Source organism: Erinaceus europaeus, chromosome 15, assembly GCF_950295315.1.
Source record: "Erinaceus europaeus chromosome 15, mEriEur2.1, whole genome shotgun sequence".
NCBI lineage: Eukaryota > Metazoa > Chordata > Mammalia > Eulipotyphla > Erinaceidae > Erinaceus > Erinaceus europaeus.
This window is the reverse complement of record NC_080176.1, coordinates 10,831,155-10,846,944: the sequence shown is the minus strand read 5'-3', so window position 1 is coordinate 10,846,944 and position 15,790 is coordinate 10,831,155. Positions and strand designations below refer to the sequence as shown.

Below are 15,790 nucleotides of genomic sequence, written 5' to 3'. Positions count from 1 at the left end.
GTACTTGGCTTTCCTGCCAGTTCCCAGTGCTGAGTTCTTCCGTGTGGAATTACCTGGTTGATCAGCACCTTTGAAAAGTGCCCCCGTGCCGTCTGCCCAGTGCTTTCCCAGAGAGAACATGTACTTTTCACTTTGGGGGGGGATGCTGGTGGCCCCAGCACTCAGGCTCCCGTTCTCCCCGCAGGTCCCCCTCTGCTGCGCCCCTCAGGAAGGACGGGGCACCTGGGACCATGGCGGACGAGGACCTTATCTTCCGCCTGGAAGGTGTGGACGGCGGCCGGGCCCCCGGGCCTGAGGAGCCTGACACCGACAGTGACGAGGATGAAGAAGGGTTCTTTATCTGCCCCATCACTGAGGACCCCAGGGCACACCAGGTCCTCAACTCCAAGGTCAACGACTACTACAACAGCTTGAACAAGGGTGAGCCCTATGGCAGCAGTGGCTCCCCGGCCAGCTCCTTCCACTTCAAGGTGAGTGTCCAGACGCCCCTCCCTCCAGCCCGGCTCAGCTGTCTCTTGTACTGGGGGCCGGGGGGAGGGCTGGTTGGTCTCTCCCCTGTGTCTCTTGTCTGATGTTTGGCATGTGAAGATCTTCTCCCATTCTGTGAGGGGTCTCTTTGTTTAATAGTTTCCTTGGATGTGCAGAAGCTTTTCAATTTGATGTAGTCCCATTGGTTTGCTTCTGCTTTAGTCTTCCTTGCAGTTGGGTTTGTTTCATCAAAGATGTCCTTGAGGTATAGGTGGGAAAGTGTTCCACCAATATTTTCCTCTAAGTATTTGATAGTTTCTGGTCTGACATCCAGGTCCTTGATCCATTTGGAGTTGATTTTTTGTTTCTGGTGAGATAAGGTGGTTCAATTTCATTTTTCTGCATGTTACAACCCAGTTTTCCCAGCACCATTTATTGAAGAGAGCCTCCTTCTTCCATTTAATCCTTTGGGCCCCCTTATCAAAGATTAGATGTCCGGGAGTCAGGCGGTAGCACAGCGGGTTAAGCGCAGATGGCACAAAGCACAAGGACCGGAGGAAGGATCCCGGTTTGAGCCCCCGGCTCCCCACCTGCAGGGGAGTCGCTTCACAGGCGGTGAAGCAGGTCTGCAGGTGTCTGTCTTTCTCTCCCCCTCTCTGTCTTCCCCTCCTCTCTCCATTTCTCTCTGTCCTACCCAACAACAATAATAACTACAACAATAAAACAAGGGCAACAAAAAGGGAATAAATAAAATAAAAAATTTAAAAAAAATTTTTATATTTATTTATTTTCCCTTTTGTTGCCCTTGTTTTATTGTTGTTGTAGTTATTATTGTTGTTGTTGTTATTGATGTTGTCATTGTTAGACAGAGAGAAATGGAGAGAGGAGGGGAAGACGGGGAGAGAAAGACAGACACCTGCAGACCTGCTTCACCACTTGTGAAGCGACTCACCTGCAGATGGGGGTCTCTCTCTCTCTTTTAAGATTTTATTCATTTATTAATGAGAAAGATAGGAGAGACAGAGAGAACCAGACATCACTCTGGTACATATGCTGCTGGGGATTGAACTGAGGACCGCCTGCTTGAGATTCCAGTGCTTTATCCACTGTGCCACCTCCCGGACCACACACTCTATCTCTATCCCAAATAAATAAATACATTAATTAATTAATTAATTAATTAATTTAAAAAATACAATAAGAAAGGGAGCAGAGGAGAACAGGAAATATTGGTGAGCGCCGCAAATTGTGACGGTGTCATTCTTGGGGACTCACCCTTGTCTGCACATGCAGTATGTGGCGCTGACGACTGCCAGTGGCCACTGAGATAAGTCTTTTTCATCCTGATGTGTGTACGAGATAAGATGTCCTTTGTGTGGGTTTGGGTGGGAAGCGTCCCCCGTTGGGCATCCTTCCTCTGGATCGAAGGGTCCCCGGCTGGTCAGGGATCTGTACTGCAGCCAGGGCGAAGCTGGAGTGCAGGAGAGGAGGCAAAGCGAACATTCCTGGGCTTTTGGCATAACAACTCGGGGAGAAAAGAATCGACAGTGCGGTATCGTAACTTTTGTTCTGTGGATTCTGCTTTTGTCATTTTTCCCAGAGCACTGCTCAGCTCTGGCATATGGTGGTGCTGGGCATTGAACCTGGGACCTTAGAGCCTAGGCATGAAAGTCATTACTGCTGTCTGTCTTCCCAGCCCTGTTAGCCTCCTTTGATTACCACCCCCATCAGTCCATCAGTACCATAAATCAGATGCCTGTAACCACTTCAGAAGAGATCTGAGAAAATTAATTATTTTAGTTCTTGAAGACAGCTTCCCCTCAGACCAGAGTTCTCTGGTGCTCTGGGTCAGGAGGTTCCAGAAACTTTTATGACTGTATGTGCATATGAAAGTGAAGCACGAGGTGACCTTACTTATCCCAAGCAGATCAGTCAACAGCCCCTCCTTATAACACACCACAACAGGGCAAAGGTCAGAACCCTCCCCAAGAGTGGAAGGGGACCCTACCCTCCCTGCCTTCACCGCCCGTCCCCCTGCTCCTCGGCGTTAGTAGAAGCTGTGGGCTGGGCTGTTCCAGGAGGCCCTGGCTTCTGACCCCCATCCGGGACTGTCTCCTCTGCATTCCCCAGGCGTCCGTTCCCAGGTACTGAGCTCTGAGTCAGCCTCACTGCACCCGCCTATCCCATGCCACTTCCTGCACTTGGCTGGTGGCCTTTCAGGCAGAAGTGTAGCCCGTCTTTGCCCACCCTCCCCGGTGATCGAAGCTGGCGCCGTGACCTTCCTGTTGCTCAAGGCAACTTCACAGCAGAAGGTTCCCAAACCTTTATCACCATCAACATGACAGCCTGGGCTGTGCAGGCAAAATGTCCTCCTGGGTGGTGCCCTGCGGCTGGCTCCTGGGCGTGCGTGGTGAAGGAGTTCTGCTGTGCTGTCAGGGCTGGTCTGCTCGTCCCCAGGGCCCGCCCTCAGCATAGCAGGCAGCCGGCCAGAGTGTGTTCTATAGGCTTATCACAAAGGATGTCTGTCCCCGAGTTAAAACTAAATAGCAGCACTTGGAGGACAGTGACGGCCCATGTGACATGCAGGCACTCAGGCCGCCAAGCCTGGAAGGAAGCACAGTCTCACCTCCGGGGGGACGGTTATCTCCAGATCGGGACTGGTTGCTTCCCTTTTTCACTGTGTTTGTGTTCTCTGGAATAAGATAGGAAGTAGCTCCACGTTCTAGTTCATTTTCTTTATTCTTTTTTTTAAATCTTTGTTTATTTAATGAATAGACAAAGCCAGAAATTGAGAGGAAGGGGGTGATAGAGAGGGAGAGAGACACCCGCAGCCCTGCTTTACCACTTGTGAAGCTTTCTCCCTGCAGATGGGGACCGAGGATTCGAACCTGGCTCCTTGTGCACTGTAACATGTGCGTGCAATAGGTGGTTTAGATTTTTTTTTTTTTTTTACCAGAGCACTTCTTAGCTCTGGCTTATGGTAGTGCCAGGGATTGAATCTGGGACTTTGGAGCCTCAGGCAGGAGAGTCTCTTTGCATAACCATTATGCTGTCTACTCTCTGCCCCATTTTACTTTTTTCTTTATTAGGGGGATTCATGGTTTACAGTTGACAGTAAAATACAGAAGTTGGTGCATGTGTCACATTTCCAACTGCCCACCTAGGTCCCCCTAACCCCATGTTTTAAATTGCCTAATGAGGGAGTCGGGCAGTGGTGCAGAGAGTTAAGCACATGCAAAGCTCAAGGGCAGCATCAGGATCCCGGTTCGAGCCCCCGGCTCCCCACCTGCAGGGGAGTCGCTTCACAAGCGGTGAAGCAGGTCTGCAGGTGTCTATCTTTCTCTCCCTCTCTCTGTCTTCCCCTCCTCTCTCCATTTCTCTCTGTCCTATTCCACAACGATGACATCAATAACCACAACAATGTTAAATAACAAGGACAACAAAAGGGAAAATAAATTTTTAAAAATTATTTTAAGGGGCCAGGTGGTGGCACACCTGGTTGAGCGCACATGTTACAGTGCACAAGGACCCAGGTTCAAGCCCCCAGTCCCCACCTGCAGGGGGAAAGCTTTTCGAGTGGTGAAGCAGTGCTGCAGGTGTCTCTCTGTCTCTCTCCCTATCTCCCCTCCTCCTCTCAATTTCTGGCTGTCTCTATCCAATAAATAAAGATAATAAAAAAATTAAGTCTAAAAAAAAAAAAAATTATTTTAAAAAATAAATTGACTAATGAAGGGGGAAAGCTTTAGATTATTTTGACACCAGGGTCAGCACTGGGGCTCTGCACCTGCATGATTGGAAAATCACAGTCTCTTTCTTTTCTTTTTTTAAATATTTATTTATTCCCTTTTGTTGCCCTTGTTGTGTTATTGTTGTAGTTATTGATGTTGTTAGATAGGACAGAGGAAAATGGAGAGAGGAGGGGAAGACAGAAAGGGGAGAGAAAGATAGACACCTGCAGACCTGCTTCACCGCCTGTGAAGTGATGCCCTGCAGGTGGGGAGCCGGGGGCTCGAACCGGGATCCTTCTTCCGTTCCTTGTGCTTTGCACCACCTGTGCTTAACCCGCTCCGCTACCTCCCGACTTCCCCTAAAGTCTTTTTTTTTTTCCCCAGAGCAGTGAACCACCGGCTTCTGGGGAGGACAGGCTTTGAACCTGAAGCCCTGTCTGCCTCAGAGTCCACAGGCAGAGCCACTATACCAACTCGGCACTCTCTGAAATGGCTTTTTTCCTTGAGGGAGTGTTGGCGTTGGTGCCACTTAGGACAGCCAGGAGTTGATTTCTGTTGATAAGCCTCATCCAGTGGGTGGGGTCGCTGTCTTTGGTTGGCTGAGGGGCCATTTGAGTCACCTTTCTGAAGATCTAGCTCACAGATAGGTATGTGCCGGGGGTGGGGCTCGGGGTGGCAGCTGGAGCAGCATCCTGGCACATCTGGTGCCTGGGATTGAATTTAGGACCTCACGCTTACAAGTCCAGAGCTCTACAGCTGCGCCACCTGCAGGCCTGCTGAGCCCCTGGACTAGAGGGGCAGCTGGAGAGCTGTATTGTCTCTAGGAGGGATTAGGGCACCATACAGACATGGAGTACTGAGCATGTCTTCCTGGGGAGGGACAGAGTTGTCCCCACCAGGCGAGTGAGATGCGAGAGGAGACAGCGTGTTTTTGTTGTTGTTTTAGTCTGTTTGTTTTCTTTTATTTCCTAAAGTACAGAAATTGAGAAAGCCTTTCACTTGTACACACATCTCGCTGCTGGTGGCCGGCTGGGAGACTGGCCAGGGAGGGCGGGTGAAGGGCTGAGTCAGCAGGCCCCGCCGTGGGTCATTCTGCAGCTGTTACAGCGCACTTGTGGATTTATGATGTTTGTGTTACTATTCCTTTGTTTTCCTCTTTCTTTGCCGCCGGGGTTATCGCTGGGGCTCCGTGCCTGCTCCATTCCATTGCTCCCAGTGGCCTCCCTCCTCCCTTTTCTTTTGTGGTAAAAGGGAGAGAGAGAGAGAGAGGAAGGGAGAGAGAGAGAGAGAGAGAGAGAGAGAGAGTCCTGTAGCACTGCTTCACTGCTTATAAAGCTCCTCCCCTGGAGGGGGGGAATCGGGGGCTCAAACCCTGACCCTTGTATGTGGTAACATGTGTGCCCTAGTGGGTGTGCCACCACCTGCCCCTGTGTTAACACATTTTTTTTTTGACAGGAAAGAAATTGGGGGTGGGGGATAGAGAGGGAAAGAGAGAGAAAGAGACCCGTAGCACCACTTCACCACTTGTGAAGCTTCCCCACTGCGGGCGGGCGGGGGTCTTGAACTCCAGTCCTTGAGCATGGTAACATCAGGGATGCCACCAGCTGATTGGTCTCCTAACAATTTGCATATCACTTAGAAGAATCTTCTTGGAGAAACACTTTAAGTTTCTAAATTGGAATTATCATTAATTTTTAAACATTTTTATTTATTTGTTTACTTTTTTTGTTGTCCTTGTTTTTCATTGTTGTAGTTGTTATTGATGTTGTCGTTGTTGGATAGGACAGAGAGAAATGGAGAGAGGAGGGGAAGACAGAGGGGGAGAGAAAGACACCTGCAGACCTGCTTCACCGCCTGTGAAGCGACTCCCCTGCAGATGGGGAGCCGGGGGCTCGAACCTTCTGCCAGTCCTTGTGCTTTGTGCCATGTGCGCTTAACCCACTGCACTACCGCCCGACCCCAGAAATTTTAATTTTTTTAAGATTTTATTTATTTTTACACACCAGAACACTGCTCAGTTATCATAGGGCTGGGGATTAAACCTGTAACCGCAGAGCCTCAAGCTTGAAAGGCTTTTGCATAACCATTATGCTGTCTCCCCAGCCCTTAAGATTTGTTTTGTGTTACTCCATAGGGAGGGAAAGAGAGAGAGAGAGAGAAAACACCCCTCTGATACATGCAGCACCAAGGAGTGACCCAGGAGCCTCAGTTTGTTGCCCTCTGCTAGCTGAGCTCTCACTGACTGGAGTTTTCAATATTACCCAGCCAACTACACATCCAAGAAATAGGTCCGCCCAAGATGGTGCCCAGGTGCTCAAGGATTCAGATAGGGGCAGGTGTTCACTCTCACCCTGTTTGTACTAGGAAATCATGGCTAGACGCCCAAATGTCCATCTGAGGTTAAACAAATACCTTCGGGTACATTTATACCATTGTGTGCTCCGCAGCCATGCGGGGAGGGCTGTGGGCTGTCAGGTGCGCCCAGCCTCGTGCTTGGACAGGTGACACGGGAAGGCCGCCATGACACAGCGCACAGGTGGGGAGAAGCGAAGCGGGAGGCAGAACAGAACGTGGGCGCCCCCTTTGCTGTTTGTCAATTTGTTTCTTTTCTTTTCCCTTTCTTTCCTTTTGCCAGAGCACTGCTCAGCTCACTGGCGGAAGGTGGTGCTGGGGATTGAACCTGGGAGCTAGAGCCTCAGGCGTGAGAGTCCTTTGCATGACCATTGTGCTGTGTTCCCCCACTCTCTGCATTGCTGCTTTGCTCCAAACACACGCTCAGCAAGTCACAAGAGGAAGCCTTCAGGTTACTGTCCCAGCCGTGGCTTTCAGAGGAAGGAGTTAGAACTTCCACTTTCAACTTTAGTATTTTAAGAGCAGGGTTTTTTTTTTTAATTTATTTATTATTGGAGAGAGACAGAGAATCAGGGGGGGAGGAGGAGATAGAGAGAGAGAGATACAGAAAGACACCTGGAGCCATGCTTTGAAAGCTTTGAAGCTTTCCCTCTGCAGGTGGGGACCAGGGGCTTGAACCTGGGTCCTTGTGCACTGTAATGTGCGTGCTTAATCAGGTGTGTCACAGCCTGGCCCCTGAGAGCAGGTTTTTTTTTTTTTTTTGCTTGTTTTTGCATCTCTGGGTGGACTTGAACTGGCCAATCTCCTTCCATTCATTTCTTTCTTCCTTCTGTTCTTTCTCCCTTCCTTTCTTTTTCTTTTAAAAAAATTTTAAAGTATTTATTTCCTTTTGTTGCCCTTGTTGGATAGGATGGAGAGAAATGGAGAGAGGAGGGGAAGACAGAGAGGGGGAGAAAAAGATAGACACCCGCAGACCTGCTTCACCACTTGTCAAGAGACTCCCCTGCAGGTGGGGAGCCGGGGGCTCAAACTGGGATCCTTATGCTGGTCCTTGCGCTTTGCGCCTCGTGCGCTTAGCTTGCTGCGCTACCTCCTGACTCCCTCTTTCTTTCTTTCTTTTTCTCTCTCTCTTTCTATGAAAACACTATTCAGCTCTGGCTTATGGTAGTGCAGAGGATTGAACCTGGGACTTAAGCCCCTCAGGCATGAAAATCTTTTCCAGGAGCCAGGTGGTGGTGCACCTGCATGGGCGCACATGTTACAGTGCACCAGGATGCAGGTTCGAGTCCCCGGTCTCCACCTGCGGGGGGACGTGGTGCTTTGCAAGTGGTGAAGCAGGGCTGCAGGTGTCTCTGTCTCTCTTCTTCTCTATCCCCCTTCTCTCTCGATTTCTGGCTGTCTCTAGCCAATAAATAAATAAAGGTACTCAAAAAAATTGAAAAGAAAAAAAAGAAAAGAAAACCTTTCCAGAACCACTATGTCATCTATTCAGCCACCACTTTTCCCAATAATCAGATCTGACACTTGGTGTCTGTGGGAAATAAGTTTAGATTTTTTTTAAAGTATTTCTTTTTTAAAAAAATATTTATTCCCTTTTGTTGCCCTTGTTGTTTTATTGTTATAGTTATTATTGTTCTCATCGTTGTTGGATAGGACAGAGAGAAATGGAGAGAGGAGGGGAAGACAGAGAGGGGGTGAGAAAGATAGACACCTGCAGACCTGCTTCACTACCTGTGAAGCGACTCCCTTTGCAGGTGGGGAGCGGGGGGCTCGAACCGGGATCCCAATGCCTGTCCTTGAGCTTAGCGCCACCTGTGCTTAACCCACTGCGCTACAGCCTGACTCTCAATAAGTTCAGATTTTTAAATAAAGCATCAAGCTCCATGAACTCACTCTCCTACAAGAATGTAAGTTATGTTGACAATGTGATTTTTTTTTCTTTTTCTTTTTCTTTTTTGTTTGTCTCCAGGGTTATTGCTGGGGCTCAGTGCCTGCACCATGAATCCACTACTCCTGGAGGCCATTTTTCCCCCGTTTTGTTGCCCTTATTATTATTATTTTTTGTTTTTTTAAATTTTTTTTTGTTGCCCCTATTGTTGTAGCCTTGTTGTGGTCATTATTGTTGATGTCATTCGTTGTTGGTTAGGACAGAGAGAAATGGAGGGAGGAGGGGAAGACAGAGGGGGAGAGAAAGACAGACACCTGCAAACCTGCTTCACCGCCTGTGAAGCGACTCCCCTGCAGGTGGGGAGCCGGGGGCTCGAACCGGGATCCTTACACCGGTCCTTGTGCTTTGCACCACGTGCACTTACGCCCGACCCCTGACAGTGTGATTTATGTCTTTATTAAAAATTAATTAAAAAAAAAAAAAAAAACAAGTGAAAGAGCTGAGGGAGAGCTCCGTAAAGCCTGGTGAGAATCACTCAGCGTGGATGGCCTGTGCAGGACCTGAGCCGTCTAGGCCTTCTGGGTTTTTTGAGTGTTTTGTTTGCGGGAAAGGAGCGTGTACACAGCCTTCATGTTTTTGCTCTTTTTCTCTGGGGTCAGTTGAGTCACCAGGGCACAGAGTTGTCCTGTTAGGACCCGAGGGAAACTGGCCCCTGCGGAGATGTCTCTGGGGACTGGGGGTGAGACCTGGGGCTGCTGTCCCTCAAGCCTGTGGTGCCCGGTATCTGGTCCACTGCCTGCCCGCCTCTGACTCAGGAAGGGACTAAAGGTGTGAATTCAGATTCATGTTAGTTTGTTGGGTTTTGTCTTTTGTTTTTTGTTTTGACTAGAGAGAGAGAGAGAGACCACAACACAGAAACTTCCTGCAGTGTCGTGAGGAACAGGCTTGAAGCTCAAAACTCAGAGGGTCACACACCTGGGCACAGCAGCACACTATCCAAGCAAGCCCTTTTATTTTTTAATTACCTTCATTTATTTATTGGATAGAGACAGCCAGAAGTCAAGAGGGAAGGGGGTGATAGAGAGGGAGAGAGACAGAGAGACACCCCCAGCCCTGTTTCACCACTTGTGAAACCACTTTCCCCCTGCAGGTGGGGACCAGGGACTCAAACCCAGGCCCTTACGCAATGTAACCTGTGTGCTCGACCCGTTGTGCCACCACCCGGCCCCTCCCAGTCAGTGTTTCAGCAGCTCTGGAAGTTTAGGTTCTCCAGGAAATGAGCAAAAAAAAAAAAAAAAGGAATTTCCAGGGAGGTAGCTCCTCAGTGGGATACAGGCCTTGCAAACATGAGGCCCTATATAAGGGAACAGGCAGTCGCTATCGAACAGGCCATGGCCGGTGCGCCGCTATGTTCCATCGCTGGGGAGCCAGAGACGACCCGAACTGCCCCTGCGGCTCCAGACAGACTATGACCCACATAGTCAACGACTGCCACCTGTCCAGATTCAAAGGAGGTCTCGAAACTTTACATCAGGCTCAACCTGACGCTGTTGACTGGCTACGGAAGAAGGGCAAACGCTAGAAGAAGAGAGAACAGGCCCTGGCCTGCCCCCACCATCATTCCCAGCCTCTGAAGAGAGAGAGAGAGGCAGGGGGTTGCCCACCTACTGAGGAGGGTGTCAGAGTGTTAGTTTAAAGTCAGGGAGGAATTCCAGAGTTGGGGTTAGAAAAGCAATAAAATGGACCTTTCAGAAAGGAGCAGAGGGCGGGAGAGAGAGCTCCCAGGTAGGGCACATGCCTGGCTGTACTGAGGTACTGAGTGAGTCTATGTTCCTCGAAGGCAAATCTCTGGGTCCAAAGCAAGAAGAGCATCACCCACCCTGGGTGCGCTGAGGCTTGTTTTTAGGAGAGCTTCACACCACGGAGGAGACCCCTCCACTCACACCTCAGCCAACCAGCGCTTGCTGTTAGCAGGCGTAAGAGTATTGACCCTTCTGGGCTGGGCACACCCAGTGGAGTACAAACACTTGGGTTCAGGTCCCCAGTCCCCACCTGCAGGGGGAGAGCTTCAGGAGTGATGAAGCAATGCTGCAGGTGTCTCTCTGTCTGTCTGTCTCCCCCATCCCTCTCTGTCACACCTGGTAGAGTGCACGTATTACAGTCTGTGAGGACCTGGGTTCAAGCCTCCAGTTTACCTGCAGGGGGGAGGCTTCACTAGTGGTGAAACAGATCTGCAGGTCTCCCTCTCTCTCTCTTTCCCTCTCCCTCTCCCCTTCTCTTTCTCTATCTCTCCCTTCTCAATTTCTCTCTGTCTCTAGCCAAAGTAATTAAATAAAAATATTTAAAAGTAAATAATGCTTAAAAGATTAAAAAAAGAGAGCATTGGCTTTTCTGACATCTGAACCAGGGTGTGTGAGGGGACAAGGCTCTCTCACCACTCACCTGATGACAGGCCAGGTGGTTTGGGTTTGTCTCTGTGCTCTATGCTGCTTCTTTTTTATTTTATTTATTTATTGCCTCCAGGATTATCACTGGGGCTCAGTGCCTACGCTACCAATCCACTGCTCCTGGAGGCCATTTTTTCCATTTTGTTGCCATTGGTGTTATTGCTGTTGTTGTTGGATAGGACAGAGAGAAATGGAGAGAGGAGGGGAAGACAGAGAGGAGGAGAGAAAGACAGACACCTGCAGACCTGCTTCACCGCCTGTGAAGCGACTCTGCAGGTGGGGAGCCAGGGGCTCAAACCATGATCCTTATGTCGGTCCTTGCGCTTTACTCCATGTGCACTTAACCCGCTGCGCTACCACCCTCCCCCCCCTTTTTTTTATAGCCTCCAGGGTCATCACTTGGGTTCGGTGTTGGCACTACGACTCCACCACTCCCAGTGGCCATATTTTCCCTTTTGTCTCCCCCTGTTTTATCTGATAAAACAGAAATTGAGAGGGCAGAGAGAGAGAGAGAGACAGCTTGTGCACGGTGATACCTGTGTGCTTGGCCAGGTGCACCACTGCCGGGCCCCTGTGTGTTTCTTCTTGGGCTCTGTAAAGAGTTTGCTCCTCCCCCAGAAGGCTGTGCCCAGCTGAGAGCAGAGTGGGCCTTTTGGGCACTTCAGGGGGGCTGTTGCTCTCTGATGCTGTGGTCTGGGGGGGTCTCGGGGCAGGAGGGGCTGGGCTGCCCTTCCCCGGAAGTTCCTGCCGGTGGCTGACATGCCCCTTGCCTCCCGCAGGAAGCCTGGAAGCATGCCATCGAGAAGGCGAAGCACATGCCTGACCCCTGGGCCGAGTTCCACCTGGAGGAAATTGCTACAGAGAGCGCCACGCGTCACAGGTCAGCAAAGGGTCCTCAGAATCTGCTCTGCTTCTGCCCACAGTCAGGGAGACCTAGGTGCCCTGGGTGACAAGGGATGGACTCACCCAGGAGGGAGCGTGTGTCTGGTACCACCTGTGAGTGCCATAGCACCTGGGGAAGCTCTAGTGATGGCGTGTCTCTGTTTTTTGTCGTGTTGGGTGCCAAGATGCCGGGCTAGCGTTGCCGGAGAGAAGAGACCAGGAACTCGTGGCTGAGTGGAAAAGTAGTGCAATGCCTTTATTGATCAGAAACAACGCCTTCATATCTTTTGAAACAGAAGTGCCAAGTGGGGAAAGGAAATGGCTAGGGGAGGGGGTAGAGAAAAAGAGCTCCATAGCAGCTGTTGTGAAGGTTCTAGCCAGTGGGGATTAAACCAATACCCTACAGGCAGGGCGGGTCTCAGGCAAAACAATGATTATGAAAATAGACCACAGAGTCAAGCAATGCAGGGGACCTGGCGTAATGACCAACACTTCTCTCTCTAAGAGATGTAAAGAATGGAAAAGTTGGGACTGGGTGGTGGCAAACCTGCTTGAGCTTATATATCGCAATGTACAAGGACCCAGGTTCGAGCCCCCAGTCCTCCCTGCAGGGGGAAAGCTTTGAGTGGTGAAGCAGTGTTACAGGTGTCTCTCTGTCTCTCTTCCTCTCTCTCACCCCCTTTCCTCTTGATTTCTGGCTGTTTCCTATCCAATAAATAAAATAAAGATAATTTTAATTAAAACAAAATGAATGGTCTGGGAGGTGGTGCAGTGGATAAGACTTTGGACTTTCAAGCATGAGGTCCTGAGTTCAATCCCCGGCAGCACATGTACCAGAGTGATGTCTGGTTCTTTCTCTCTCTCCTATCATTTCTCATGAATAAATACATAAAATCTTTTTTAAAAAATGAAAAAAATCATTCTGGAGTAATAAGGTTGCATATGCATGAGGCCCTAACACTGCCCAAAAAAACAAAAAACAAAAAAAAAACCTGAAGAAGGAATCAAGTGTCTGTTCCCTTTACCCTTAGAGGAGCTCTTGAGGGCTGCCTCAGAAAATTGCGCACACATATTTCCATTTACTCCTGTTTGTTTATTTAATTTAAATTAATTTCTTTTATTTATGTATTTTTACCAGGGCACTACTCAGCTCTGACTGATGGTGATTCTGCCTGAGACTCTAAGGTCCCAGGTTCAGTCACTGGCACCTAGCTCTCTTGAGAAAGTTTTATTTAAAAAATTATTTAAAGGCAGAGACCAGGGCACCACCCTGCCACTTTATGCACTGTGGGGTCTCGAACCCAGGACCTTGTGTATACAAGGCATATGCTCTACTGCTGAACTACTTCTTGGCCCCTGTAAGAAAAAAAAAAAAAAGATTTATTTATTAAGGGGTAGATAGCATAATGGTTATGCAAAGAGACATTTGTGCCTGAGGCTCCAAAGTCCCAGGTTTAATCCCCCCACACCACCATAAGCCATAGCTGAGCAGTAGCTCTGGTAAAAAAAATAATAAAAAAATAAAATAAAAATTTTGATATTGGGGGGGAGAGAAAGAGAGGTGGCCTGGAGGGGGGTGGGTGGGAGAGAACCAGAGCATCACTGGCACATGCAGTGCCAGGGATGGAACCCGGGACCTTGTGCTTTGAAGGGCAGTGCTCTAACCACCACACCTGCTCCCAGGCCTCCCACTCAGACTTTTGGAGCAGTGACTCCATATTTGAGTGTCACTGGCCTGGCTTAGGTTGCAGCCATCTTTGTGCCAGGGAGCAAGACCTCGGTCACATGCCACCAGCCAGAGGGGTCAGTGACACTCATAGGCTGAGAATAGAGGCTGCTGATTTCCCCTCAGGAAAACCGGGGGTGCTGTTAGGAGAAGGGGGGCAGAAGCTCGGCAGACAGGAGCTGCTGTGCACCTGGTCTTCCGCTGCACGCAGATGGCTTAGGGTCTGGCATGGGGAGCCCACATCCTGGTGCGGGCTCAGCACTGTGGGGCACAGAGCAAGGGCTTGGGCCCTTCCTGCTCGTGAGGGCAGCGTGGCAGCTGGCTGGTGACACAGGGCACGTGCTGGGCTGGCACTGTGTCCCCGAGCCAGCGCCACAGGGAGCTGGGACCAGGGACCCGCCCACACTGTTTATTTCCCTGCTGGAGTGAGCAGCAGCGGAGAGAGGACAGGCAGTGAAGAATCACTTCTCCAGGGACTTCCTCCTCCACCCCTGGTTGTCTGTGTTTATTTGTTTAAGGATTTATTGGCTTGTTTCAAATGAGAGGGCCAGAGCCCTGGCCCACACTGACATGTGCCAAAGATCTAGCCAGGATCTCATGGGTAGAAGTCCTGTGCTTTACCCACTGAGCCACCTCCACTCCTGTTTATTTTAATTAAGGATTATTTATTTATTTATTTCACCAGAGCATAGCTCAGCTCTGGCTTATGGTGGTGTGGGGGATTAAACCTGGGACTTCAGGGCCTCAGGCATGAGAGTCTCTTTACATAATCATTATGCTCTCTGTCCCCACCCTGCCCTGTGCTTTACCTACTGAGCCACCTCCATTTCTGTTTTTTTATTTTTTATTTTTTTAATTATTTATTTACTTGTCTATATATTTTTCTTTTTTTTATTATTTGTTTTCCCTCTTGTTGCCCTTGTTTTTTTTTAAGGTTTTTAAAAAATATTTATTCCCTTTTGTTGCCCTTGTTGTTTTATTGTAGTTGTTATTGATGTCGTTGTTGTTGGATAGGACAGAGAGAAATGGAGAGAGGAGGGGGAGACAGAGAGGGGGAGAGAAAGATAGACACCTGCAGACCTGCTTTACCGCCTGTGAAGCGAACCCCCTGTAAGTGGGAGCCAGGGGTCGAACCGGGATCCTTAGCGCCAGTCCTTGCACTTAGCGCCACCTGCGCTTAACCCGCTGTGCTACTGCCCAACTCCCTCCATTTCTGTTTATTTTAATTAAAGATTATTTATTTTACCAGAGCACTATTCAGCTCTGGGATTATGGTAGTGCAGGGGACTGAACCTGAGACTTTGGAGCCTCAGGCATAAGAATCTCTTTGCAGAACCATTATGCTATCTCTGACACCTTATTCTTTTTTTTTTTTTTGGCCTCCAAGATTGTTGCTGGGACCCCCAATGCCAGCACTATGAATCCACTGCTCCTGATGACCTTTTTTTTTTTTCCTTTTTCTTTCTTTTTTTACTATTTTACTTAATAGGATGGAGAGAAATTAAGAGAGCAGAGGGAGATAGAGAGGGAAAGAGAAAGGTAGACACCTGCAGACCTGCTTTACCTCTTGTGAAGCTTCCCCCTGCAGGTGGGGAGCAGGGGCTCAAACCCAGCTCCTTGCTTATGGTACTATGTGCACTTAACTGGGTGCACCACCACCGGGCCCCCTGATTCATTTATTTATCGATATGAGAGGGAGACACCAGAACATCATTCTGGCATGTATGGTGCCAGGGATCTAATTCAAGACCTCAGTGTTTCCAAGTCCAGCACTCTAGCTAGTGCACCACCTCCCAGACCACTATCCTGCCTCTTTTTTAAAAAAATTTTTATTATCTTTATATAGTTATTGGATAGAGACCATCAGAAATTGAGAGGGACTGGGGTGATAGAGAGGAAGAGAGACAGAGAGACAGTTGCAACACTGCTTCACCACTTGTGAAGCTTTCCCCTGCAGGTAGGGACCAGGGGCTTGAACCTGGGTCCTTGTGCACTGCAATGTGCGTACTTAACTAGGTGTGCTGCCACCTGCCCCCCCTTTTAAATAAGATTTATTTAGGGTGAGAGAGAAAGAGAGAGAGCATGATAGTTCTGCAGAAAGACTTTCATGCCTGAGGATCCAATTTTCCAGGTTCAGTCCTCTGCAGTACCATAAATAAACCAGAGCTGAACAGTGCCAGAGATCAAACTTGGGGCCTCAGGCTTCAGAGTCCAAAGCTTTATTCACTGTACCACATCCCTGCCACCCACTCTCAGTTTCTCAAGGACTCTGGTACGAGCAGGTATTTGGGAGGCAGGG

The 15,790-nt window shown here is 49.2% G+C and overlaps 1 protein-coding gene across 1 annotated transcript in view; it reads left to right on the top strand.

Moving 5' to 3' along the window:
• The window catches only part of EEF2K (eukaryotic elongation factor 2 kinase), a 59,133-nt gene that overhangs the window by 13,961 nt on the left and 29,382 nt on the right, over positions 1-15,790 (top strand). Inside the window, exons 2-3 of the mRNA XM_060172829.1 lie at positions 185-470; positions 11,663-11,763. Coding sequence (XP_060028812.1) covers positions 231-470; positions 11,663-11,763 — 341 coding nt within the window. The 5' untranslated portion in view covers positions 185-230. The remainder of the gene's footprint in view (positions 1-184; positions 471-11,662; positions 11,764-15,790) is intronic.